Source organism: Aethalodelphis obliquidens, unplaced genomic scaffold (assembly GCF_003676395.1).
Source record: "Aethalodelphis obliquidens isolate GAN/ISIS:26980383/991018 unplaced genomic scaffold, ASM367639v1 scaffold20, whole genome shotgun sequence".
In the NCBI taxonomy this organism is placed as follows: Eukaryota; Metazoa; Chordata; class Mammalia; order Artiodactyla; family Delphinidae; genus Aethalodelphis; species Aethalodelphis obliquidens.
In genome coordinates, this window is record NW_020837964.1 from 18,758,933 (window position 1) to 18,782,889 (window position 23,957).

General features: G+C 59.8%; 4 protein-coding genes across 15 annotated transcripts; 2 read left to right on the top strand and 2 right to left on the bottom strand.

The window, feature by feature from the left end:
* Positions 1–4: 4 nt before the first annotated feature.
* On the top strand, positions 5–5,365 carry ENKD1 (enkurin domain containing 1). 4 transcript variants are annotated; one of them, XM_027119561.1, is made up of 8 exons: positions 5–427; positions 524–718; positions 1,286–1,458; positions 2,467–2,592; positions 2,692–2,855; positions 2,956–3,092; positions 3,182–3,282; positions 5,257–5,365. In XM_027119561.1, exons 1-8 carry the CDS (start codon positions 292–294, stop codon positions 5,281–5,283), a joined length of 1,059 nt encoding a protein of 352 aa, XP_026975362.1. In that variant the 5' UTR covers positions 5–291; the 3' UTR covers positions 5,284–5,365. The 4 variants fall into 4 exon arrangements, with proteins under 4 accessions (XP_026975362.1, XP_026975360.1, XP_026975359.1 ...); XM_027119559.1 differs by lacking the exon at positions 5,257–5,365 and adding an exon at positions 3,589–3,911; XM_027119562.1 differs by lacking the exon at positions 5,257–5,365 and having other exon boundaries at positions 23–98; positions 328–427; positions 3,182–3,554.
* Positions 3,844–5,710, bottom strand: PARD6A (par-6 family cell polarity regulator alpha). The gene is made up of 3 exons (XM_027119571.1): positions 5,463–5,710; positions 4,864–5,086; positions 3,844–4,626 (listed from the first exon to the last, which is right to left on the bottom strand). Exons 1-3 carry the CDS (start codon positions 5,523–5,525, stop codon positions 3,872–3,874), a joined length of 1,041 nt encoding a protein of 346 aa, XP_026975372.1. The 5' UTR covers positions 5,526–5,710; the 3' UTR covers positions 3,844–3,871.
* On the top strand, positions 5,623–9,428 carry ACD (ACD shelterin complex subunit and telomerase recruitment factor). The gene is made up of 13 exons (XM_027119557.1): positions 5,623–5,718; positions 6,300–6,786; positions 6,869–7,002; positions 7,155–7,248; positions 7,335–7,411; positions 7,522–7,566; positions 7,682–7,716; positions 7,868–8,019; positions 8,098–8,194; positions 8,281–8,367; positions 8,560–8,933; positions 9,063–9,154; positions 9,238–9,428. The coding sequence occupies exons 2-13, from the start codon at positions 6,688–6,690 to the stop codon at positions 9,314–9,316; spliced, it is 1,365 nt and encodes a 454-aa protein (XP_026975358.1). The 5' UTR covers positions 5,623–5,718; positions 6,300–6,687; the 3' UTR covers positions 9,317–9,428.
* CARMIL2 (capping protein regulator and myosin 1 linker 2) lies at positions 9,391–22,135 on the bottom strand. 9 transcript variants are annotated; one of them, XM_027119535.1, is made up of 39 exons: positions 21,716–22,135; positions 21,366–21,460; positions 21,222–21,272; positions 20,924–20,986; positions 20,700–20,824; positions 20,480–20,571; positions 20,205–20,275; positions 20,017–20,090; positions 19,797–19,872; positions 19,608–19,696; positions 19,391–19,485; positions 19,226–19,312; positions 19,032–19,144; positions 18,840–18,917; positions 18,633–18,709; positions 18,437–18,541; positions 18,182–18,251; positions 17,948–18,029; positions 17,753–17,849; positions 17,614–17,671; positions 17,313–17,485; positions 16,957–17,119; positions 16,775–16,876; positions 15,258–15,386; positions 15,065–15,178; positions 14,738–14,898; positions 14,575–14,662; positions 14,243–14,392; positions 13,988–14,123; positions 13,356–13,591; positions 12,408–12,508; positions 11,962–12,325; positions 11,753–11,875; positions 10,818–10,854; positions 10,604–10,675; positions 10,259–10,480; positions 10,022–10,102; positions 9,633–9,710; positions 9,391–9,554 (listed from the first exon to the last, which is right to left on the bottom strand). In XM_027119535.1, the coding sequence occupies exons 1-39, from the start codon at positions 21,753–21,755 to the stop codon at positions 9,442–9,444; spliced, it is 4,281 nt and encodes a 1,426-aa protein (XP_026975336.1). In that variant the 5' UTR covers positions 21,756–22,135; the 3' UTR covers positions 9,391–9,441. The 9 variants fall into 9 exon arrangements, 6 of the variants coding, with proteins under 6 accessions (XP_026975336.1, XP_026975333.1, XP_026975331.1 ...); XM_027119532.1 differs by having other exon boundaries at positions 14,027–14,123; positions 20,017–20,275; positions 21,222–21,460; XM_027119530.1 differs by having other exon boundaries at positions 11,753–11,872; positions 20,017–20,275; positions 21,222–21,460.
* Between the last annotated feature and the right edge of the window lie 1,822 nt (positions 22,136–23,957).

Consider the following 23,957-nt stretch of genomic DNA (forward strand, 5'->3'; position numbering starts at 1 on the left):
CCAGGGGGCATTGGCCCCTGACCTCAGGGACGGAAACCATTGTTACCTGGCAACAGCAAAGAGGTCGGGTGGCGGCAGTGGGCGGTGAAACTGCTTGGGTGAGTACCCTGCCCGGGTGAGGAGGGGCTGTCAGCGGGGCAGGGAAGTGGGCTGAGAGCGGAGGTGGCGAGCGCAGGCCAGGGTCGGGAGGCGGGGCGAGGGCCAGGAACGCAGGCAAGGCGGCACAGCTGGGGTCAGGGCCCGGGTCCAGGGAGGAGGTACTGGGCTGAGGAAGAGGGTTCGGGGCCGGAGATGCGTAGCCCGGCAGGCCTCGGTGCATTGTTGCAGAAGGACGACGGCGGCATGTGCGAGGGTCCTTCCCGCATCTCGGGGCCCATCCCCCCAGACCCTACGCTCTGTCCTGACTACTACCGGCGGCCGGCCTCGGGTGAGTTGTGGGGTGCCTCACCCTGGCGAAGCCAGAGCAAGGGTCGGGCCCAGCTCCACCATTGAACTCTGCGCTCCGCCCCGTCTGGCCTCTCAGCCCAAGGGCGCCTTGAGGGAAGCACGCTGAAGTTGGGCCTGCTGACTCCGGACCCCGACCTGGACGCCACCCCTCCCCGCGGACCCCGCATCGGTCCCGGAGCCCGAGAAATCCTGGAGCGTGGCCGGCGCGGCGTGGGTGGCGTGCTGCTGCAGCTCGGGGGTATTTCCCTAGGCCCAGGGGCCTCTCCCAAGAGTAAGTTCTGGACAGAAGGGACGGGGCGAGTCTGAAGTCAAAGCTGAGATCAAAAGCAGCTGCTTCTCCTTCCCTGAGGAAGGCTTAGGCTTTACCTCTCTGACTGTTAGTTTCCCCGACTATAAAAGTCCTCTCTTCTTCCTCGCAGGAGAGGACTAGATGAGGTATCCCCCAGAAAACCCATAGCTCAGCTTCATTAATTCATGCATCAATGAAAGGTTGTTTCTTGAGTGTCTCCTGTGTGCCAGGCCCTATAGGTGCTAGGAAAACAAGGTTGGAGAAGAGCATCATCGAATCAAGATGAGAGACAATAAACAAGTGAACTGGTGAATATGATATGCAAGATGATTAATGGTATACTTCGCGATAAAAAATGTAGAAAATCATCAGGAATAGAAGAAGATAATTACTGTGTGAGGAAGGGAACAAGGTGACGAGGTGGACTTAGATGGAGATGTCAGGGAGATCCTTCTGTGGGAGGCAGGGTGTGGGCCTGTGTGTTCTCTGTTGTGAGTTGGATTGCATGGGCTGTATGTAGGGCAGAGCCTGGCAACATCTTTTCCCCAGGGAAGGACCCTAAAGACCATGAGAAGGAGAACCTGAGGCGGATCAGGGAGATCCAGAGGCGCTTCCGTGAGCAGGAGCACAGCCGGAAGCAGGACCAGTCCAGGCCCCTGAAGGCTCTCTGGCGCTCACCCAAGTATGACAAAGTGAAGTCCCATGTCAAGGCCCAGCTGCAGGTACCTGCCTCAGGCAGCCAGAAGTATTGCCCATCTTTTTGACAGTTATACTCTGATCTGAGTTATGAGGAGGGTGGAAAACCGCAGGGAACTAAGGTAACAGGGGACTAAGAGATAGCTGGTTCTGCTGCAGAGTGGGGCTGGGGGGCTTTCTCAGAAGTGATGATGGCTGGGTGATTCTGAGGGGCAAGTAGGAATTAGGCCAGGGGAGGATGGAGGAGAACATTCTATAGAGATGGAACCTCACGGATAGAAGTCCTAAGACCAGAGGGAGTGTGGGCAGTGGGGATGCTGTGTTCAATTCACTGTGAGGGAAGAAGAGCGTGAGGTTAGGCCAAGAAGTCACCTGTACCCACATCATAAAGGGCCACATAATCCACTTCTTACCTTTATTTCTAAGGACAATGGGAAGGGCAGGGGCAGGGGTATGTATGGTGGTAGGATTCTATCTGGGTAGATAGTGGCACCACTTCTCTGTCCACGGGTCTGAGACGGAGAGGCAGGATTGAGAGAAAAGACAATAAGGTCATATGTGGATGTATTGAATCAGGAGCATTTATGGGACTCGCAGGGAGTGGGAATATGTCCAGCAAGCAGGTGGAGAATCAGATGCGGATGTCAGGAGTGAGACCCAGGAGTTATTGAGGATCTGGCAGAGGACGATGAGACCAGGGAAGTGACCCTGGATTTGAGGGCTTGGAGACCAATCGTTGGTGACCTTGGTGGGGACAGAGCCAGAAATCTTGGCTAGGAAGGAAAGAAAGAAGAAATGGTGGCTGAAGCCAGGACTGAGATAGAAGGAGGGGTATTTGTTTTCTTAAAGATGTGAGAAACACACATGTTTAAATGCTGATGAGGAGAAGTCCTCCTTCATGACGAAGGAGGCCAATTCCAGAGGACTGGTGATAGAGAAAGATCCTGAAAGGCAGGAAGGGCAGAGTCTTGGTCTTATGGCTTGAGACCCTGACCTCAGCCTGACTGATCCCTCTGCTATGCCTTGGCCTACAGCAGCCCAGCCCTGCCTCTGGGACAGAGCCTGCCCATTTCCTGAGGGCACATTCCCGTTGCGGCCCTGGGTTCCCACCACCCCGTGTCCCCAGTCCCCAGCTAACCCCACCAGGTCCCAATGCTAAGGTGAGAGGATGTGTGAGGGCTGGGAGGTAGGGCAGGGATCCTGGGGAGGTTCAGGGGCACAACACAGTGCTACCTCATCATGCTTGCCATGTCCTGCAGGGCCCAGGCCCAAGTGTGGACTTCATTACCCACAATGCTCGCACTGCCAAGAGGGCCCCCCGGCGTCATTCTCGCTCGCTGCAAGTCCTGGCACAGGTGCTGGAGCAGCAACGGCAGGCCCAGGAGCACTACAACGCCACACAGAAGGGTCACGTTCCCCATTAGTAGGTCCTACTGCCCAACACCCAGGGTAAGGGACACTTATGGTGGGTGGGAGCCAGCATCTGCCCTGGGATTATCAATCCTGAGTCTGTTGCATCGCAGCTTGTTGGAGCGGAGGGATCTGTGGCGGCAGGAGGCTGAGGCCCGTCAGCACAGCCAGCCGGACCCGGCCATGCCGCCTGGCCACACTTGCATGCCTGAGAACCAGCGGCTGGAGACACTGAGCAATCTGCTCCAGAGTGAGTATGTGGCCAAAGGAAGCTGGATGGGGAACCCACTGGGGACCATGCTCCCCTGCCCAGCACTTACTGTTCTGGGGCCCCTGTAGGCCAGAGCCAGCTGCTGCATGAGCTGGTGCTCTTGCCTGCTGGGGCGGATTCACTGAGAGCCCAGAGCCATCGTGCTGAGCTGGACCGGAAGCTGATGCAGGTAGAGGAAGCCATCAAGATCTTTTCCCGCCCCAAGGTCTTTGTGAAGATGGATGCCTGAGCCCTTTTATGGGGATAGAGTCAGGGGTCTCACTGAGGATCGCTACATGGTTATAAAGGGCAGGACTGGGCCCCATCATAGAGTGGAGTTCGAAGACAGGAGCAGTGGGTGGGCAGTATCCCCAGAGCACTCTTCCCAGTCACTGGTGGCTGTGGAAGGGCCATCCCAGCCTCTTAACCCTTTTGTCAAAATTAAACTTTTTGTACACAGTGGAGTTTGTTTCCATAAGAGCTTTTCTCACCCTAGAAATGCCAAGCCTGGTGTCCTTCCTGCTGATTGACTACAGGAAGGTTTCTCTGCTGCCCTTATCACTCCTCCACTCCTGCCTCATGTCCAGGCCAGAAGGCAAGATTGTGAGATCAAGGAGGAGGCTAGGGCTGGGAAACAGAAGGACCATAACTGCATTTGTAGAAAACCTTTAATGTTCCCCAGACTGAGAGGGCCCCATGAGCAAGCTAAAAAACCCCACTGGGGAAGTCCCTGCCATGTCCCAGCAGCCGGGAAGGGCAAGGGGCTGCATCTTTGCCTGTCAGAGGCTGAAGCCACTACCATTTCCTTGAATGCTACTCCCCCAGCCAGAGCTGGCCTGCTCCTGATCATCCAGGGAGGGCAGAGAGCTGCGGGCATCAGGAAGTAGGCGGCTTGGGCGCAGGTCCCAGCATGGAGGCCCTTGAGACAGCCCATTGGAACAGGGAGGCTCGCGGTTCTCAATGATCAGATCGCTGCTGTCATCGTCGCTATCAGGCTCAGCAGGCCCAGGCCCAGCAGAAGGAGGCCCTGTCAGACGCCCAGATGCCCCACGCACCACATTATTGCGCTGATTGGCTGGCTTGACAGTGACAATGAGGTTGTGGCTGTTCGCGACCATCATGTCTGTTACTTGGTCCAAGGTCTTCCCAGCTACCTCAATGCCATTGACCTCGAGGATCTCATCACTGACTGCCAGCAGCCCTGTACTCTCAGCCAGGCCCCCTCGTACCAGGCGGGAGATGAAGATGCCTGGAACCCGTTCCAGGCCCTGGGGAGCTACGCGCACACTCATGCCATCTCGGATGTAGAAACCCAGGGGGCGGTCGGAACCATGCTTATGCAGCCGCACCCGTCGGTGGGTCTCAGGCAGTAGGTCCACATCTATGACTGAAGAAACCTGGCGGAAATCTTGTGGCAGGCTGATTAGCAGGGGTGGCCGCGTGCGCAGGGATGCCACTGGCCGAAGTAGGAGCCCTTTCTTGCGCCGCTGCAGAGAGTTGGAGGCAAAGGCCAGGCCACTGGAATCAGCTTCTGCTGCAGGAGAGGGGGACGCTGAGATCAGAGACCCTGCTTTCCCATTTGGGCCCTTTTCCATCAGGCCAAGGCCTGAGGAAGGGGGCACTGTAGCTACTTCCTGCCACTTGGAGGTCAGGCCAAGGGCAGGGACTGCAGAGGGTGAAGCCTGGGCACACTGGGCATGGACTAACCCTTCTAGACTTGCCCTGTCACCCTACCCCACAGAGGCTGCCCACTGTACCCCATCCTCCTCACCCCGCTTCTGCACTAGCAGGCGCAGCGGCGGGGGCCCACTGGCCAGGGCCCGGTGCAGGCTGTCGTCGTTGGTGAGGGGCAGTAGGTTGCCGTGAGCATCCGTATAGCCAAGCAGCACGTCCAGGCCCGGGATCTGGTGTACCACACGCAGCAACCGAGAGAACTCTTGGAAGCCGCTCACCGAAGCGCGGGGCAGCGCGAAGCGTCGGAACTCGGCATCAAACTGGAGGCCGGGGTGGGGGGGCGGGGAGGGGTTAGGATGGAGTCCGTGCCCTTTCTCACCACGGGTCCGAAGGTGGCAGGGGTGAGAAAGACAGGGGGGGGGCTTCACAACAGCTGCAGCCTTGCACCCAGTACAAGGGACGCTGTCCAAGGTCTTCTCCCCGCCCTCAGGTACCCAGGCCACAGAGGGACTCTTGAGGCCGGCAGTAGAAGGAAGGAGGATGGATGGGGGAAAGCGAGAAGAAAAGCCGGAGAATGGGACGTGGAGGATGGAGGAGAGAAAAAGGTGGTGGGGACCAAGGAGTCAGGAAGGGGAGAATGAGGGAATTGGAAGCTCCTAGGGCCGAGGCCGGAGCCGGGGCTGGAGGGGCCCTTACTTTGCTCTTCACCTCGACGATGCTGTCGGGACTGCGTGCCGGAGTCCTCTGAGGCCTGGCCATGGCGGGGCCAGGCGGGCCGGGGATGATGCCCCAGGCGGACCGCCGAGGCGCAGGTGCACAGCCCGGCCGGCCCGCGCCGCCCCGCCCCTGGCGGTAGCACTCGCCCCGCCCTCCTGTCCGGACCGTGACGTCAAGAGGGCAGCGACGGGGAGTTGAACGCGGAGTCCACGTTTCCTAGGAAACGGAGATAAGGGTGGGAGAATCTTTGCGTCCTTCTACGTCATTACGCTACGGTCCCCGCGTCCCGGGAATCTGGGGGAGGGGCTTGGCCAATCCGAGGGGGGAGAGAGGGAAGTATTTGTTGAATGCTGTGTACTTTTTTGTAATTTATCATGTTAATCTTTTTAAAAATTAATTATTTTTTTGGCTGTGTTGGGTCTTTGTTGCTGGGCGCGGGTTTTTTTCTAGTTGCCGCAAGCGGGGGCTACTCTTTCGTCGCAGTGGGCAGGCTTCCCATTGCGGTGGCTTCTCTTGTTGTGGAGCACGGGCTCCAGTGGTTGTGGCACGCGGGCTCAGTAGTTGTGGCTCACGGGCTCTAGAGCGCAGTCTCAGTAGTTGTGGCGCACGGGCTCAGTTGCTCAGCGGCATGTAGGATCCCGGACCAGGTTTCGAACCCGTGTTCCCTGCATTGGCAGGCGGATTCTTAACCACTGCGCCACCAGGGAAGCGTGAATGCTATGTACTTTTATTTCCACTGGCCTAACAAGACTGCGCATTTTGTAGATGAGGAAACTGAGTCACAAGAAATAATTGCTGAACTCCTTGGGGTCACAGGCGTTGAAGTGGCTTTGAGCCACCCACTCGGACCACCCTTGGCTGCAGCCTCAGGCCCCAGATCCCTCCCACTCCATCGGAGCCAGCCCTTGGCCCCTTCCTGCCCAGTGCCACAGGAGTCTTGAAGAACGGCGCAAACGCCCGGTCGCTGCTTGGAGAGATGCTCGGGTAAGAGTAAGCAGGACAGCATACAGTTGAACCAACACGGGTCTGCAAACAAGTTCCCGAATAGGACGCGCTCGTGCGCACGCGCGGGCACGCTCATGGGCGGGACCTCGACCTCAGGTCCCGCCCAGCCGCCGTACGTTTCCTCTTCCGAGGAGAGGCGGGGCCGCAGCGCCCGCGGGAAACGCGGTCCTGGGTTGCTCGGCTGGCAACAGCGGCGGGAATGGCAAGCTTGGGGAGTTTGGTCCTGCGGCCTTGGATTCGAGAGCTGGTTCTAGGGTCAGAGGCACTCTCAAGCCCGCGGGCGGGGCAGCTGCTCAAGGTGAGTCCCCACCCCGTTCTCAGGGCCCGGAGACCAGTGCTGGGCCCCGTGCGGTGGGTTTGACGCAGGTCGTCGCCGTCAGGTACTGCAGGAGGCCGAGGCCCCGGGCCCGTCCCGCGCTCCCGACACGTCTGAAGGGGCCACGCTACTTGTGTCCGACGGGACCCACAGTATTCGATGCTTGGTGACGCGGGAGGCTCTGAACGCCTCGGACTGGTGAGAGAGGCTCCGCGGAGCCTGGGAAGATTGGAATCCGGTGGGAGAGCACGAGCCTTGAGCCCGAAGTGGGCGGGTTTCAGGAGGGCGGGCCCCAGGCGGGCGGGGCAGTGTTCAGGCAAGCGCGTTAGTGAGGATCGCGCTCGCTGCAGGGAGGAGAAGGAGTTCGGTTTTCGAGGGGCAGAAGGCCGGCTGCTGCTACTGCAAAACTGCGGGGTCCGCGTCCAAGTCGCCGAGGCAGGCGCGGTGAGTGGTGAGGCTGGCTTCGGTGGGTTACTGGGCCCGACTTCCTGACAACTCCTGAAACCCGGTCCCTGAACTCACCCCTCCAGCACGCGGAGTTCTACCTCCAGGTGGACCGCTTCAGCCTGCTGCCCACGGAGCAGCCCCGGGAACGGGTGACTGGTTGGTAAGTGATGCCTCCACCCTCCAGCTGTACTCCCCACCCAGGCCTGGCTGGCGTTGGCATAGGCCTTGGGCTCCTAGTTATATTGACTGCCTCCTACTTCTCCTTCCCAGCAACCAGGACCCGGATGTGCGGAAAAAGCTCTATGACTGCTTGCAGTGAGTTTGGGGTTGGGCTCTTGGGTCAGGTGTGGTTCGGTCAGGGAATGGAAAATCTGTGTTATCAGATAGGCTTCAGGATTTTTTCTCAGGCTTGTTCCCTCTGTTTCTCTAGGGAGCACCTTTCAGAGTCCACCTCCCCCAGTGCAGGTACTTATAGGGGTTGGTCAGTTGCCCATACTCCCTGAAGAGTGATCTCTCCAGCCATCAGCCCTCTGCTTCCTTAATAAGCTCTTCCCCCCCCCCCCCCCCAGTTCCTCTTCTTTGAGCTTCAGCCCATCCCCGGGTCCTCTGTCCCTAGGCCTTTCACTGTCCCAACTTCTGGATGAGGTAGAGGAGGACCAGGAGCATCGGGGGGCGCTAGTGAGCCTGGCTGAGAGCTGTCTGATGCTGGCAGGCCCTTGCACAGCACCCCCCCTCACCCGCTGGGCGGCCTCACGCTGCAGAGCCACGGTCAGTCTGGGGCTTCTCTTGGGAAATGTCGGAGTGGGGAGTTGGGCAAGGGCCAAACTGAATGTTCTCATCCTACAGGGAGAAGCTGTGTACTCTGTCCCCAGCCTATGGCTGCACATCTCTGAGAATGACCAGCAAATCCTGAGCTCTCTGGGCCCAGGTCAGAGGGCACAGGGTAAGGAGGACTGGAGAGGTCAAGAGGGGAGTGGGTGCCTGCATGCCCAGTGCCCTCCGTGCTGATAAGCCTCCCCTGACCGCCAGGCCCTGAGCTACCCCCACCACACCCGGCTCTACAGGACCTATCGCTGACTCTCATCTCCTCTCCTCCTTCCTCACCCAGTTCCTCAGGTAAGCTGGTGCTCAGGCCCCATGCTCTTGGTGTTGTCTATCAGTTAGATGCCTGGGTTACACAGGATGCTGTGAAAGCGTGCACAGCTGGGTGGGGAGGTGAACACAGTTCCTGCAGGCCTATGTTCACAGGTCATTCAGCTAGTCTGAGCTGAGAGGTCTGTGCCCATGGTGAGTCCCCTTCCTCCTCAGGAGCCCCTGCCCTACCCAGCCACATGCTGTCAGAGGAAAGTGGTGCCAGTATCAGCCTTCTACCTGCCTTGCCCTTGGCTGCTGCAGACCCAGCGCAGAAGGGCAGCTCCCAGCCCCTGTCAGCCATCTGCTCAGCCCATGGGCCCCTGCCCCCCAGTTCCCCACACCCCAGCCATGTACCCAACTCCCCACCCCTGAGCTGCACCCCAAGTCTGTCACCCCTTGGCCATGCCCCCAGTCTACACCAAGCCCCTGTAACCATGGCCCAGAGACCTAGTCTGGAGTTCAAGAAGCTAGAGTTACCCCCTAAGACTCGGCAGCCCTCTCCAAGGACAAGAACCACCAAGGAAGCCCTGGAGTCCAGCTCTGTCTGGGTGAGCATAGCACCCCTTACAACTGGAGGGTAAAATGGGTCTGGGCTGGCCTTGGATGAGGTTAGGGGCCTTTTTGGCCTTTAGGCTCCTTTTTGGCTCCTCTCCAGACACAATACCCGCCCCCTTCAGGACCCCGCAAAGACGCATCGTGACGGTTCTGCCTTCCAATATGAGTACGAGCCACCCTGCCCCTCCCTGTGTGCCCAGGTCCAAGCTGCCAGGTGAGTGCCTGGGGGGGGTGCCCCCACTCTCTTGGTTACCCGTCCCAGTCTCCATTGGCTTACAACCATGGTTCTCTTCCCAGGCTCCCTCCTCAGCTTGTGGCCTGGGCCTTGCACTTTCTGATGGAGCCACAGCCAGAGGCTGAACTAACCCAGGTGTGAGGGGTCGTGAGCACGTGGGAGGATGCGTGCACGGGTCCGTGCCTGGGGGTGGATAAACAGGGCTTCACACCAGCTTCCTTTAAGTTTTTTAATAAAATAATCTCATGCGGCAGGAAAGGAGAAGGTCAGGGGTTGGGGCCGCCGCCTCTTTGGTCTGTGGCTGGGGATGGTGGACTCCGCTCAGGGTCTGAGGGCTCTGTAGACTGTGGGGCTAGAGGCTCGGCTCCGAGGCCAGATCCTGCACAGGGAGAGAGGAAGGGTCAGGACTGGAGTGAGCAGGCCTGCCGCCCACCCAACTGGCTCCAGCCCCCTTTACCTATGCTTGGAGATGGAGGTGCCTCAAGCTTTGGCCTGCGCTTGAGGACAGGGGAGCGCTGCAGCCGCCGGGGCCGTTCTGAGGGATACAGAAAGACTTGGGGAGGGTTGCTAAGGGCTTGCTGCCTGTCCTCGACGCCCACGCACACTTGCCTTCAGAGCCTCCCCCTTCCCCAGCATCCTCCCACCCCTGGCAGAGGTTGCTTTTGTGGAGGTAGAGCCAGGGCTAGTAGGAAGGGCTTCTCAGACCCTTGCTCCTGGCCTCTGGCTCCCTGATTTCTCAACCCCTCACGCCACAGGTGGCTCCCTCCGAGGACCAGAGCCTCGAAGGGAGCCCCCCTCCCCCATCTCCTCCTGCACTCAAGCACACATGGAGGTGTCTCCCCTCACCAACAGGGGCCTGGAGCTGGTCCTCATGCACAGACACTGCTCGTCGACCCGCCAAGAGAGGCCTCGGCCTCAGCTGGCCATCTGGGGGAGGCCAGGGTATCAGGGTATGGTCCCAACAGCTGCCCCCGCTCCAGCCCTTGCCTCCCACCTTCAGGGTCTCCAGAGGAGCTGAGTTCCCAGCAGGGACTCCTCCAGGCCCTAGCCCAGTATTGGGTGGGGGTTAGGGTACCTGCTTACCTTCATTCCTGGAGCCTAAGCAAGAATCCTCTGGGAGGCCCAGGCTGTCTGGGGAGGGGCTGGCTCTTCGGAGGCTTGGGCTGGGACAAGGGGAGGGGGGGCCTGGACCATCCTGTTGACCCCAGCCACGGCCCCTGAGCTCTGCATTCAGCTGCTGCCCTAGTGTCTTCCAGGTGGCAGACTCGGGCCCCTGGCCCCCTGGACCAGGTCTGCATGAAGGGTCTGCAGGGAGAAAGGTGTCAGCCAAGACCTGGGCCAGGCGTCGGAAGTGAACCTGACCAATGGTTTGATCCCCTCCAGCCTGTCCCTGCATGACCCCCAACATATACAGTGGCCCTCACTCACCAGCAGACACAGAGTGGGTGCGGGACTTGATCGAGATGGGAGGAGCCTCTGTGGAACTGTCCATAATGTCACCTGCAAAGGCAGGGCTAGGGGCTTAGGCTTAGTGAGGGGAAGAAAAACATGGCTATTCCCACTCTTCTGCCAGGGAGAGCAAACCCCTTGGGGTCTATCTCCTCCCCAAAAATGTACTGCCCTAGACCAGGGTCCCACTTACCATCCGAGCCAGCCTTCTTGATCTCTCCATCTTTGCTCTGTAGGAAATAGGGAAGTTAAGTTTGATCCTGTCCCACCCTCGTGCTAGCCTTGTCCTTTTATTCATTCTTGTTATAACCGCCACTAAATGCCCACCGTGGGCTGGGCAAGAACATGGCAAACCCAGTCCTGGTCCTCTTGGAGCTCAGTCTGTGATGGTGGACAGTTAACACACAGAAGCATATGCAAGCACAGACACAGAAAGTAATTTCCTAATTCTGTGATTCACTTTCTATACCTTAATGTTTCTAAATTCAAGCTGAGTTTCACTTCATTTGTGTTTCTTATTTTCCTGAAGTTATTAAAGGGATAGTCCGTAGGGTGGTGGTTCTTATTAGGAACTGCGATCAGAGAGTGGCATTAGCAGGGGGGCCATGGAAGAGAGTGAAGGAAGGCCCACAGGGAAATACAGGGATGGATGAAGACGGACCTGGTGTAGCCCATGGGTGGGGATGAGAGGCTGGAAGTGGGGCAGGGAGGAGTTCCAGACAGAGGAACCTGTGTAGAGGCTCTGAGATGAACCGGGGTTGAGAGCAGCGAGGTGAAAGCAGTGACCAGGGCTGAGACCCCACTGGGCCTTGAGGCAGGATCAGGAGTTAGGGCAATGTCTTGAGGGAGGAAGCCCCTGGAGGAGTTGCTATTTCAAATGCAGATGGCAAAGCCAGATGTCTGTTAGATCATCTGTTAGACCATCCACTTCAAGGAGAAGGTATCAGTGGCCTGGGTCAGGGTAGAAGCCAAGAGAGAAGAAAGGTTGACTCCGATGACTTTTATGGGGAGGGGAAAGAATCGGCAGACCTGTCATGAGTCTCCTCCTGGTCACATAAATCACCCACACAAAACAAGCTACGTGTCACCTGCCTCCTCACTTCCCACGTGTGTCCCTTCCCAGCTCACTTGCTTCCTCTTGCCTTCGGCACTCCCGCTGCCTCTGCTCACGCCAATCCTCTGCAGCATCACTTGTACTCGCTGTTCAAAGGTTGGGGCCAGCTCTGTGTCTCCCCGCTCCAGGGACTGCTGCTGGGGACAGAGATACCTGAGTGGGGAGAGAGCCCACTGCCCTCACTGTTCCTGCAGAGCCTTCACTCCCTGTCACCAGGCCTCACCTTGTCAGGTCTGGCACCCAACGTTGTCTCCTCCTCCTCAGCAGGTAGCAGTATCATGGAGTAGGCCTTGCTTTCCCGAGTGTACCGAGGCCGACTCCTGCGGGTAGGGTCGGGGCTGCTGGTGCCCCCCTCAGCCCCCGCAGCCTCCTCACCACGGCCAGGACGGGCTGGTGGCCGAAGCAAGTCCCCAAGTGTGGTTTTTCGAGAGCGGGGAGCTGCCCCAGGGCTGGTCTCTAGATCAGGCCGTGACGCACGTGTTGAACGAGGCTTCTTGAAGGCAAAGAGAGTGCCCAGCTTCTTTCGAAGTGTACGGGGGACAGGGGTGGTACCCCCCTCGGCTGCCAGGTCCTCCTCGGGGGCCCAGCTGTGGGGACAGCCAGCAGTAAGTGGGAAGGCCCATGGAGCATTCCACTCTCTCCCACCCCTTGCAATTGCCCCTTACTCACAGGCGATCCTGATGGATCAGCCTTTTGGAGAAGAATTCCTCCACGCCCTCGTCCACACGGGCACTGAGCCCATTCCCTTCCTGCGGCAGGGCCGGGGGCACCTGAGGAACACGACAGGGTTAAGGCTCCAGGCTGAGTGCAACTGTGACTTCTCTCCACCTTCCTTGTCCAACGGCAGGCTCTGGGCAACTCCAGGACTTGGGAGCTGCAGTGACCCTATAGGGCTGCTGACACAAGCTCTCCCACTGTGCAGCTGGTGGGCAGAGATGCTGGTTTCACGTACCCCCCTCGCCTGTAGTTGGCCCTGGACATAACCACTTCACACCCATGCTTGTCCCACAGAGTATCCTAAACACCCTGAACCACCTGGTCACCAGTAGGCTAGAGCCCACGCACCCGCTGGGTCACACGTTCCCACTTGCCACCCCCTCTGCTCCAAACAGTTCCCTGCAGTACCCTCCACCCCACCCCACCCAGCCTGCTGCCGGCTCAGCGGCGCCTGCTGCTGCGTCAGACCCTCTGGGGGGCCTCAAGCCGGCTCCTCCCCGCCTCTGGCCCCGTGCCCACTGCCCGCGCCAGTACCCAGCCCACACACACACCCGCACCGGACGTGCAGTAAACGCAGGATTGTCCCCACAGCCAGGGGCCCAGCATCTTTCATTAACCCCGGGGGAGGAAGGATAAGACAGACGCCCCCTCTCACACATCTACCCATGCAGCGGCCAACCTGAGGCAGAGTCCTACACCCAAGCGCTCCCCGAACGAAATCCACACACTCGTGACCCTGCATGAGCATGGGGTGGGGGGTTGGCCAAGAAGAAGCCAGAACTCGGCAGTATGACCAGGTGGTCTTGGGCACCCACCTCCCTGCAGGCCATCACCCGTAAGGCGCAGGGCCACTCACGACCCCCAATTTCACGAGCTCTGGAGTGGGGGTAGGGCGCTCACCTGGGGGCCCCCCGGCGGCGGGCGGTGGTGGTGCTGGCGCCGTGGCCGCGGCCGGGCCCGGGTCGGATGGCGCAGGGGCTGCCCGGCGGGTGGCAGGTCCATGCGAGGCAATGGGCCGGCCGGGGGCCCAGGGGCGGCGGGGCTCGGAGAGCCACGAGCAGATGGCCCCGCCTGCGGCTCTGCATCTTCCCCCGGAGCCGCCAGCTCGGGCTCCGGCTCTGGTTCCTCAGCAGCACCTGAGGGGAGAGCACCAGAAGAGCACCAAGCGCCAAGCCCAGGGAGGTGGCAGCGGCGGCGCTAGGGCGGCGGGGGACCCGCCCAGGGCGCGGGGAGGGGCCCAGCTACGCTGCCCGCCCCCCCACCCGCCCCTCCCCCGCCGCCGCTGTCCGTGGTGCTGAGCGCGGCCCCGAGCGGCGCGCGGCGCCGCCAAGCATGCGCATCCTGGGGGTAGGGAAGGGGTGGGGGGTGCGGGGAGGTAACGAGGTGAGAAGAGGCTGTGTCCCGGCCCTGGTCTGCTCAGGTCCCACCCTGTACTAACTGACCACAGCGGACCCCAACTTTGCACGCTGCACGGGGGTCCTGGCCCAGCCCACTCAAGGGTCAGGGAGTTCCCGGGACAGGGGTGAATGTACGTGTCCAGGTGTCCAGGTCTAATGGAACTTCAGCCCAACCTGAGTAGCTCTCTTTCCCTGGGCCCTGACTGTGAGTGGAGGGGACCAGGTGAAGACAGCGGTTGGATTCAGGCCACTTCTGTGGAGGACTGTCATCCTGGTGGGGAAGACACAAACTCAGCCTGGGGTGGCAGGGAGCTGCCTCCCCTCCTTCTACACTCCAGAACAAGATGGGAAGATCTAGGGTTCTAGGCCCAGAGTTCTAGGACCACCTACCTTCTGCTCCTCTTCATTCTCCTTTTCCTTCTCCTCAGGGAAGAAAAGACCTTCCAATTCCCCAGGCCCAAGGGGGCAGGGCTCGCCTCCATCTAGTGCCGGTATGACAGGGGGCGTTGCCTCTGTTGCCTGTTGAGCCAGACTCTCCACCTGCAATACCAGGCACCCCAAAGATGGGAGGCAGGGCCTCAGCCATAGTCGTGTCAGTGCAAAGGGAACCCTGAAATACCCCTGGGCTATCTGACCCCAGAAGACATTACAGAACCCCTGCAAGGCAGTGGCTGTGCATGTGCGTGTGCGTGTGTGTGTGTAAGCACGCAGTTCCTGCTCACCAGCCGATCCCGGGCTGCACTGAGACCCGCCACAGCCTGAGCCACAATGCTCTCTGCCAAGGTCCCTGTGACTGACAGGCGCATGTCCCTGACGGCAACAGAGGGCAAGGGTTAGTGTGCTGTCTCTACCCAGCCCAGCCCAGCCCAGCCCTATCCAGCCTACCTGAGCCTCGTGAAGGCATCTTGCAGCAGGTGCTCTGGGAGCAGCTCTGGGAGACCCCTTGAGCCTCCCAGGACCCCCTCTAGCTGCTCCCTCCACCTGGGTCCCTGCAGCATCTGTGGGCAGAGGCTCCTTGTGGTGTCCAGTGTGGTCTGAGTGAAGTCCTGGGCAAAGGTCAGAGCATGGTGAGGGTGTGGCTGGGGCCCAGACCAATTGGCTTGAGGCTCCAACCCTCACAGAACATTGACTCAGGGGATATCACAGGCAAGCCTATGGATGGGGGTCAAGCCTGAATATGGAGGTGGGGCTGGGGCAAGGGCACTATCTCACCTGAATGTCCCGGCGGCAGACCTCGCCCACCTGTCCCAGGAGGCCCTCCAGCTTCTGCCGCAGCTGCCACTGGTGGCTTGGGGAGCTCCCAGCCTCATGTAGAATGGGGAGAATCTGGAGGCCATGGAGGAAAAGGAGTTGCAAATTGACACCTAAGAGGGGAAGGGTCCTTGTAGTGGGAGGGGGTGCTCACACTGAGAGAGAAGTTGGCGTTTTGGATGGCATCCTCGGCCTGGTGCACAGCAGCTTCACCCTGGGGCCCAGCCCCACAGCCCAGCAACTCCACATGCTCCTGCACCGACTGACATAGTTCATTCACTTCCTGGAGGGCAAGAGGAATCAGTCTCAGCCTGGTCCCCTCCCCATCCCCTGACTGCTTCCTTCCCAAGGTCTCCAACAGGGTGAGTGAGGTCCTGAAACTGATACCATCAGGACAGCCACTTAGGGACCCTATCTGTTCAAGGAGGGAGAGCAATGTCTCCTTTAGTTCATTGTAGGTACTTTATATATACTTCCTAAGTGTCCAGAATGGGAAGGAAAAGAGCTGTTAGTCATGTCAGTGTTTTAGAAGTTCAGTCTGTTCATCATCCAGCTAGAGGACAGATTGAGGGATGAAGAGAAATGGGAGTGAGGAGTCATGGAGGAAGGATCAGGGGCAGAGAAGGATGGCTGGGGTGGGAGTAAAGAGTGTGTGTTTGAGAGAGTCGGTCAAGAGGCAGAACCAAGGAGGTCTGTGGGGGCTTCGGTGTGGCCAAGAGAGACATGGACTGAAGCTCTGTCCACAGCATTTGGTGGGTGTGGGCACCAGCGAGATTGGGCTCCAGGGTAGAGAGGAGAGAGAGATGTGGGAGACGATGAGATCACTTGAAGACACAAAATGTGAAGCCCCTGCAGGATGTCTGGGTCACAATGCCTGGGCTCTGGAGCTTGGGAGAGAAGTGCGAATTGGGAATGGATGGATGGGGAACATCTCACCAAGACAAGGTACTGGAGGGAGATGAAGCCAGAAAAAGGGTCACTGGGTTTGGCCACAACAAAGGTCAGTGGAGAGGGGAGGGAAGCCCTGTGAATAGGAAGTCACAGGTGGGGCTACAGTTGGGGGTGGAGAGAAATGATTGAAGATTTTAAAATACCTCCTGTCTTTGACAGGGGAGCCTATTTAAATGCTTTAAGGGAATTCCCTGCAGTCCAGTGGTTAGGACTCCACACTTCCACTGCAGCAGCCCCAGGGTCAATCCCTGGTCCGGGAACTAAGATCCCGCAAGCTGTGCAGAGCAGCCAGAAAATAAAAAAATAAAAATAAAAGTTTTGTAGGAGATACACACTGTAAAGTATTTGCATAGGTGACAGGGCATATTGCTGGCAACATACTCTTAAATAGCTCAGGACAAAAAAAGTTCTGTTTGCTAGTCTTGTAATTTTTCTGTAAGTTTAAAATTAGTTCAAAATTAAAAGAAAAGAAAAAAATGCTTTAAAAAAGCAACTAGAAAAAAAAAAAAAAGCAACTAGGAGTGTTATTTGGGGAAACTATTTCAAGAGCCTTTGGCTCCTCTGCCGATCAAGGAACGGGACTTGTCTGGGACAGCAGGATTCAGGCACCATGGCCCTAGGAAAGTCAGAGCCTCAGACTTATGGAGGCTCTCAGCTACCACAGCTCTCCCCATCCCCTACCTTCTGTGTGTGCTCAACGTCGAGGGAGGGGATTCTGACCTGTTCGGAGGGGTCTGACCCCAGACCTAGTGGCTTCGGGTGGGAGGTGCAGTCAGTAGAAGCGTGGTCTGCGCGGTTGTTCCGCAGGAGACAGGCTTGGATCTGGGCACAAGAGATATTGAGAACTGGTGGGGGGTGGGGCCAAGGCACAGAGGAGGGCGGGGAAGAGAGGGAACCCCCACCTGATGCACGGCACGTGCTGTCAGTTCAGGGCGGCTGCGCTGCGCCTGGGCCACATCGTTCAGTGGCAGAGGCATGGCCTTCAGGCTGCGGTTCTGCTCCAGGGCCTGTGCCACATCCAGCAGGCCCAGAGCAGACGTGTGGTTCCGGTCCCAGACCACAGACCTGGGCCGGGCCAGGGTTCAGTCGGGGGTGGAGCTCTGCAAGGCCCCATCCAACCCCGCTTGCCTTTCCATTCGTCTGGAGCACCCCTGCGCTCCACTTGCTCCGCTTCGTTCAGCTCTGCCCCTTAGCCCAGTAAGCCCCTCCATACACGCCCTCCTCCCCCATTTGGTCCCGTCCCTCTGACCCCGCCCACCGGAGCCTCGTGTTGACCCGAAGCGCCTTGGCCAGCATCTTGGCGCCGGTGTCCCCCATGGCGTTGCCGCTGATATCCAGAGCTGTCAGGTTAGGATTGGCGCCCAGGGCCCGGAGCAGGACGCTGGCGCCCAGTTTCAGTCGCGACTCAGCCACGGACAGAGACTGCAGGGGCTGGGGTTAAGAGAAAGCCATTTGCGGTTGGAGTCAGGGGTCAGCAAGCAAGGCAGGTCAGGGAGCAGGAGTAAGAGGGGTCACAGGGGTCCATCGTCTGAGGATCCTGCATGGTTCTGTGAACTCACACAGTCATCATCCTGCATGAGCTGAACAATCCGGTGCAGGACATCGTCCAGGGTCTCCCTGTGGGCAGGGGCAGCGGTTGGCGGGAGACCCGGGTGGTGGGGTGCTGTTGGGAGGCCCAGGAGTGAGATGGGGGCTCACTTGCACCGGACGTTGAAGTTCCTTCCAAGCGCCACGTGTCGCAGGGACCGACTCCTCCCGATGGCCAGCACCAGAGTCACCATGTCTGAGCCGAAGCCTGGGGGTGGCTCAGGTCAGGCACAAGGCGAGGCTGCGGGGGTGGGAGGGGTGGGAATTTGGAGGATGATGGGAGGATGGGTTTCTGGGCGGCCTCACCATTATCCGCCAGATCCAGGGAGCTCACTGCGCCAGCGTCGCACACTAAGTCTTGAATCACCTGAGCGCCGGCGGAGCGCAGCTGAAGGTGGAAGGTGGAATGAGCTCAGGCCAACAGGCCACAGGTGGGGAGGATTAAGCCCTCAACTGCCCAGCGCTTCCGCCTCGCAGCCCCAGCCCCACAGCCGATGTGTGGGCCCACTGCCCGCTCTCGTCTCTGGGCCGGGCGCTCACCTCACAAGCGCTGAGGTCCAGGTGCAGGTCGTCCATGTGTGTGTTGAGCGCGAGGCCTTCCAAAAGCGCCCTGGGAGGGAATGTCACAGGGGGTGGCGGGAGCTGGGAACAGGGGCCCTAGAGCGCGAATAGCAAGAAGGAAGGCCCAGGATGCCAGGGGGGTCATGGGTGCGATACGAGCGGGGTGAGGTGCTGGAGGCCAGGCCTGGTGGTGGCCGCACAGACGGGGGCCTGGCCGTGGGCAGGGACACTGACCTGAGAGCGTCGGGCGGCAGCTTGCAGCCCGCCAGGCACAGGTACCGAAGCGTCCCAGCGCGGCTGAGGAAGAGCTGCAGCGCGTCCGGCGCAGCCCTGGACTTCCTGGGGCGGGGGAGCGGGAGCATTTGGCTTCCTGGCGCGGGAAGGCGGCTCCCGGCAGAGCCCCACCCCCGCCCCGCCCCGTCCGCCTTACGTGCGGGAGAACACGTTCCTCGAAGCGTCGAGGTGGGTGAGGCTGGCGCAGCAGCCGCGGGACAGCGAGGCAAAGAGCTGCGGGAGGAGCGTGTGGGCTACACTGGCCGGGGGACTGAGCCCCTTCCCGCCCTGCCCTCCAGTCGACCCTTGGGCCTCAGGCCTTGCCAGCCCGACAAATCATCCCCCCCACTGACCACCCCCTCACAGTGTCCAGGGCGGTGTCAGTGCCTGCGAGATTCAGGAACGTCAGAACATTAGGACGGCTCAGGAAACTATAGAGGCCCTGGTGGGAGGATGGAGATGGGAGGGAGGGAGTCAGGGATCACCCCACCAAAAGCTTCCTGACACCCCACTGCCTGCGGCGCCCCCAATCACCGCCCTAAGGATGGCCACTCACCCCATTGTCCTCTGAGGCCCCCAGTGCCCCGGGATTCCCAGAAAGGTCCAAGTGGGTTAGGGCAGAGTCAAAGGCTGCATTGAAAGCCAGCGCCCGGCCCAGAGCCCTCATTCCTGGTGGTGGAGGAGGGGGCTCACAATCAGGCTGCCCCACCTCCCAGCTCCACCTCCCCCAGCCATCCTCAGCCCACCTACCTCGCGGTGTCAACCCAGTCTGCGCCAGGGTGAGTCTTCTCAGGGCTCCAGGATGATGCTCTAGGTGTCTGCTGAGTGCAGCCACGCCTGGAGGATGGGGGCAGCAATATGGGTCTCACCTCCTTCAGCGCCAGCCCCCGGGGGGTTCCCCAGGCTCAGCCGTACCTCGGTCATCCAGCACGTTCCCCGCCAGGCTGAGCTCCCGCAACCCGGAGCTCGTGTGCCCTGCCAGGGCCTGGGCCAGTCGCCGGACAAAGTCTCTGGGGACCAGACCCCAGATGTGAGGCTCTGACCCTGGATTCCCAACTCCTCCCCAGGCCACTAGTCTCTCCATCCCAAGCCCCCAGACTCCCCTCCCCAATCCCTACCCTGTCCCCCCTACCCCCTCAGGCCACAGGTCTCCAGCACCAGCTCCTCCAGGTGGGATGACTGACTCATCATGTGCAGAATCTGTTCCAAGACCTCAAGGCTCTGAGAACCAGAGGATGGGGGGCGCTCAGTGGGCTACACCCTGGCCCCCCAGGCCACGCCCCCACCCCCACCCCCGCCGCCGCCGCGCCTATGCTCTCACCAGCTTCATGTCCACGCAGGAGAGGCACCGGAACCACAGGTTGTAAGACAGGGCGGCCACACTCAAGGCCAGGTCCCTGGGTGGAAGAAAGGGCAGGGGCAGAGCTCAGGGCCCTCCAGCCAGATCCTAGGCCCAGCATCCCCTCTCCATGGAGAGGCTAAGGCCCAGGAATGTGGGTCATGGCATCCTCTTCTCTTCACAGACCTTGCAGGCCACTCACCGACTTCCCAGATGGCTGAAGTCGCCTAGGCTGAAATGGCGGCAGCCCTGACGATGGTAGATGGTGTCCACATCCTGGGTGGGAAGAAAGTACCTCCAACTTACTTGGGATACAAGGCATAGGGAGGGACTCAAAGCACATGGGGGATCAGATGTCTCCAGAGCCTCCAGAGAGGGCCCTACTCTCACCCACTGAATCTCCTCTCGGAAAGGGAAGCCATTGTAGTCACACAGAGCCTCGTATGTCTCCGAAAAGCCACCTGAGTTGGTGCCAGGGGTGTGATGGAGCAGGGGTGGGGGAAAGAGAGAGACAAAAGGTCAGAGATGGAGGAAGATCAGCCCGAAACTGGGTAGTGGCTGTGCCTTGAGTGGCTCTGTTCAGTTTGTGAGACCTCCATATCCAGGGGTCAGGATGCAGGAGGGGGTCGGCTGAAAGCCCTGTGTGGCCCCACCTTGGCCCTTACCACAGGGGCTGCTGGGCGAGGTGGCCTCTGAGGGGCTGCTTCTCTCCAGTCGAGCCAGCATGGAGGGGGGCGTGGGCCTCCGGAATAGCTTCCTGAGGAGGGACATGGAGAAGGGGGCAAGGGACTTCTAGGCCCTGGGAGTGAGGTCCCCCACTGCGCCATCCAGAGCACCCCTGGCTGCCCTCCTTCCCCGCCAGCCCCCTCAGTTGCTGGGCCTCACCCAAGGGTGGAGCAAGGGAAGACCTTCCTGATGGCAGCAGCGATGTGCTGGGCCAGCTGTTCCAGGGCAGCCACACCAGGAAATTCCAGGACCAGATCAGGCAGGGACTCCAGCTCAAAGGTGACCTGGGGTGGGTGGGGCAGGGGCTGGGCTCCAAGTGTGGGGCAGGTTGGGGGGAGGGGAAGACCAGACTGCAGGCCCTGGTGGGGCACTAGGGGTCTCACCTGAGGGGGTGTCTCCTGCAGCGCCATGGCCTGGACCTCCAGGTAGCTGAACGTGCAGTCCACCTGCGGAGCGCCTGGGTCAGCCTGGACTAAGGCCTGAGCCCCACCCTCTTGGGAGCCCAGTCCTTTGTGCAGCCTGGATCTCAGAGCTGGACCTGCCTACACTCCAGTCCTGCCTGCTCCCGGGAGCCCAGAGCTGTTGGAAGGGCAGAGCCCGCAAGGACACCACCACAGATGCAGCCCTCATCAAGGAAGCTGCTGGAGGGCAAAGGGGTGGCAGCTGGGCCCTGGGACTCACCCTCAGGGGAAGGCAGGTGTGGAGCAGGTAGGCTCTCCATCGCAGCAGTGCCTGAGGGGAGAGAGTGTCTGACACCCTGGGCAGGGCAAGAGCCTCTTTCTGCCGGGGCCCCAGTGGCCCTCCCAGCCTCTGCCCCCACCATACCAGGACATGACCTTGCTCAGCACCCTCCCGCTCTGGCAGCCAGGTTTTCAGCAGCAGCTCTGCCTCCTTGGGCCACAGGAATCTGGTGATCTCGCCTGTGGAAGGGCAGCCTGCTGGGCAACTGGTCCTCCCATGGAGGTCAATTCATGCCCACGGTCTGTATCGGGCTAGGGGGCCTGGGCTCATCTGTGGGCCAGCGAGGAAGGAGTGGAGTGGATTTCGGCCGCCAAGCCCTCCCGAGGAGCAGAGGGAACCGCTTGCCCGGTGCCACGAGGCACTGGGTGGGCCTCTGCTTTCTGGGGCCGCTCCGCTTCCTCCCAGCCAAGAAGGCGACAAGGGCCAGGGCTTACCTCGCAGCTCGCAGGATATGCCGTCGGGGGTCTGGGCCATGCGGCCGGCTCGGCGGCCGGGTGGCCCAAGGAGCTCCGACGAGAAACGGTAGCGGCGGGTGAGCACAGGAAGCCTGGGGCCTCGGCGCGCACTGCAGCCACCTGCTCCTCCTGCAGCGGAAGGTAAGCGCCGCTTCCTGCCAGGCCGCCCCCGGCCCGGCTCCTCCCTACCAGGCCTCCGCGGGCTGGGAGAAGTCGCGCGGGTACGACGGTGTAGGAGGGGGGCAGATCCCAGCTGCCCGCCCGCGCCGTCGCTCAGGAGCTACTCCGTTAGGGCAGACCTGGGGAGGGAAGGGAGAGGTGTGGCCGGGAGGGTCTCGCGTGTCGCGTGCCTCTTTCGGTTCCTACCCCACTACTTCCACCCCGCGCCACAGTCCCCGCCGCGAGCACCAGGGGGCGCTGCCCACTCGGAGATCTCTGCGGCCCGCCTCGGTCCGTCCCCTCCAAAGCCCAGCGGGGAAGATGGACAGCACTTAGGACGCAAGGGGCGTCTGTTCAGAAAGGAGCATCGGATCCCTCCTAAACCTGGAGGGCCCTATCTGTTGCTCCTAACCTGGAGTCCCTCAACCCGTCGGAGAGTCACAAACTGTTGACAGGGTGGAAAAAACACCAGATGGGCCCCACAGCCTTCTCTGCGGCAGAGGTTCCTTAGCTTTCATCAAGTTCAAGCTGGGTCAGGGCCAGAAGATGGGGGTGTACCATCAGGGGGCAGCCAGCCCCAAGGGCTGCAGGGAGGGGTGGAGTGACTCATGAGCAAGGCAATGTATGTGTGTGTGGGGTCCTCTCATGTCTGCATTCTCCCTGAGCTGGAGAGAGTTTGAGGAGGGGGGAACCACTAGGAGAGAGGCCGAGGAGGCCATCAGGTCATGGGATGCATGATACCCTATAAAAGACCAGGGACCTAGGGACTTCCCTGGTGGTGCAGTGGTTAAGACTCTGCGCTCCCAATGCAGCGGGCCCGGGTGCAACCCCGGGTCAGGGAACTAGATCCCACGTACATGCCACAACCAAGGAGCCCGCCTGCTGTAACCAAGACCCGGTGCAACCAAATAAATAAATAAAATAAATATTAAAAAAAAAAAACCAGGGACCTAGATTCCTGAGGGTTCACAGGAGGGGATTCCATTTTTTTCTTCTATTAGTCTAATTAAACTCTATGAGATAAGGAACAGCCCTCTACCCTGCCCACAGCTCAGCCAGGCAGAGGTGAAACAACCTGAGAGGAGGTGAGAGACACTGGGCAGAGTCTCTTGGTTTCTTTCCCATCTCCAGCTACCCCTCCTCACCTTGAGGCCTGGAGACAGTGGGAGCATTTTCCAGTCATCTGACTACCACCATCCCCCACAAAATCTCATCTCCCTTTGCTGAGGTCCACCATAGATTAGGACAAAGTAGAAATTGAATAGTAACAACTTGGAGGAAGCCCCCTTCCCTAAAGCAGCAGGGCCAGGTGTGATAGCCCAGGGCCGACAGGGCAGGACTCAGCCGGAGAGGGTGCTGAGTTCCTGCCAACAGAGGTGAGAGGATGTCCTGCTCTGCTGCCTCCCAACTTGAGAGAGAGTTCAGGTTAAGACTCTCACAAGAGACCACACAGAACCCACCAACTGCTTCTAGGGTGCGAGCTCAGCAGCTCTCACACACAGTATGGCCAAGTGGCCAAGAATGAAGGTTCTGAAAGCACACTGCCTGAATTCAAGTCCTGACTCCACCTCTTACTGGCTGTTTGACACTGAGTAAGTCACAATCTTTCTGCGCAACCAGTTCCTGTTTTGTAAGCTGGAGCTATTAACTTACCTTGAAGTGTAAGGATTAAATGTTTACAGAGGTGCTCACAACAGTGGCTGGAACTCAGGGAACACTCACATTTGCCAAGTCTTACCAGGGCAACCTTAAGACTCCAGAACAGAAGGATAGAAAACCCCCCTCACTGGGATTTTTCTGTTTCGAATGACAAGAATGAGAAATACAAGAGGGAATAAGTGCCAAAGGGTTCGAGCTGCTCCCAGGTGGAGGGCGTCTTGAGACCAACAGCTGCACTGGAGGCATAAGCCCCTGTCTAGTGAGTGCTGTGAGGACAAGCAGGGGGCTGCGGAGGAGGAAACCAGGATCAGCCTGGAGATTAGGATGGGGGGCCAGGCTAGCCACACATCTCCGTAACTGCTGGCTGTCAGGGTGGCGGTGACAGAACAAGCATAACTGCTAT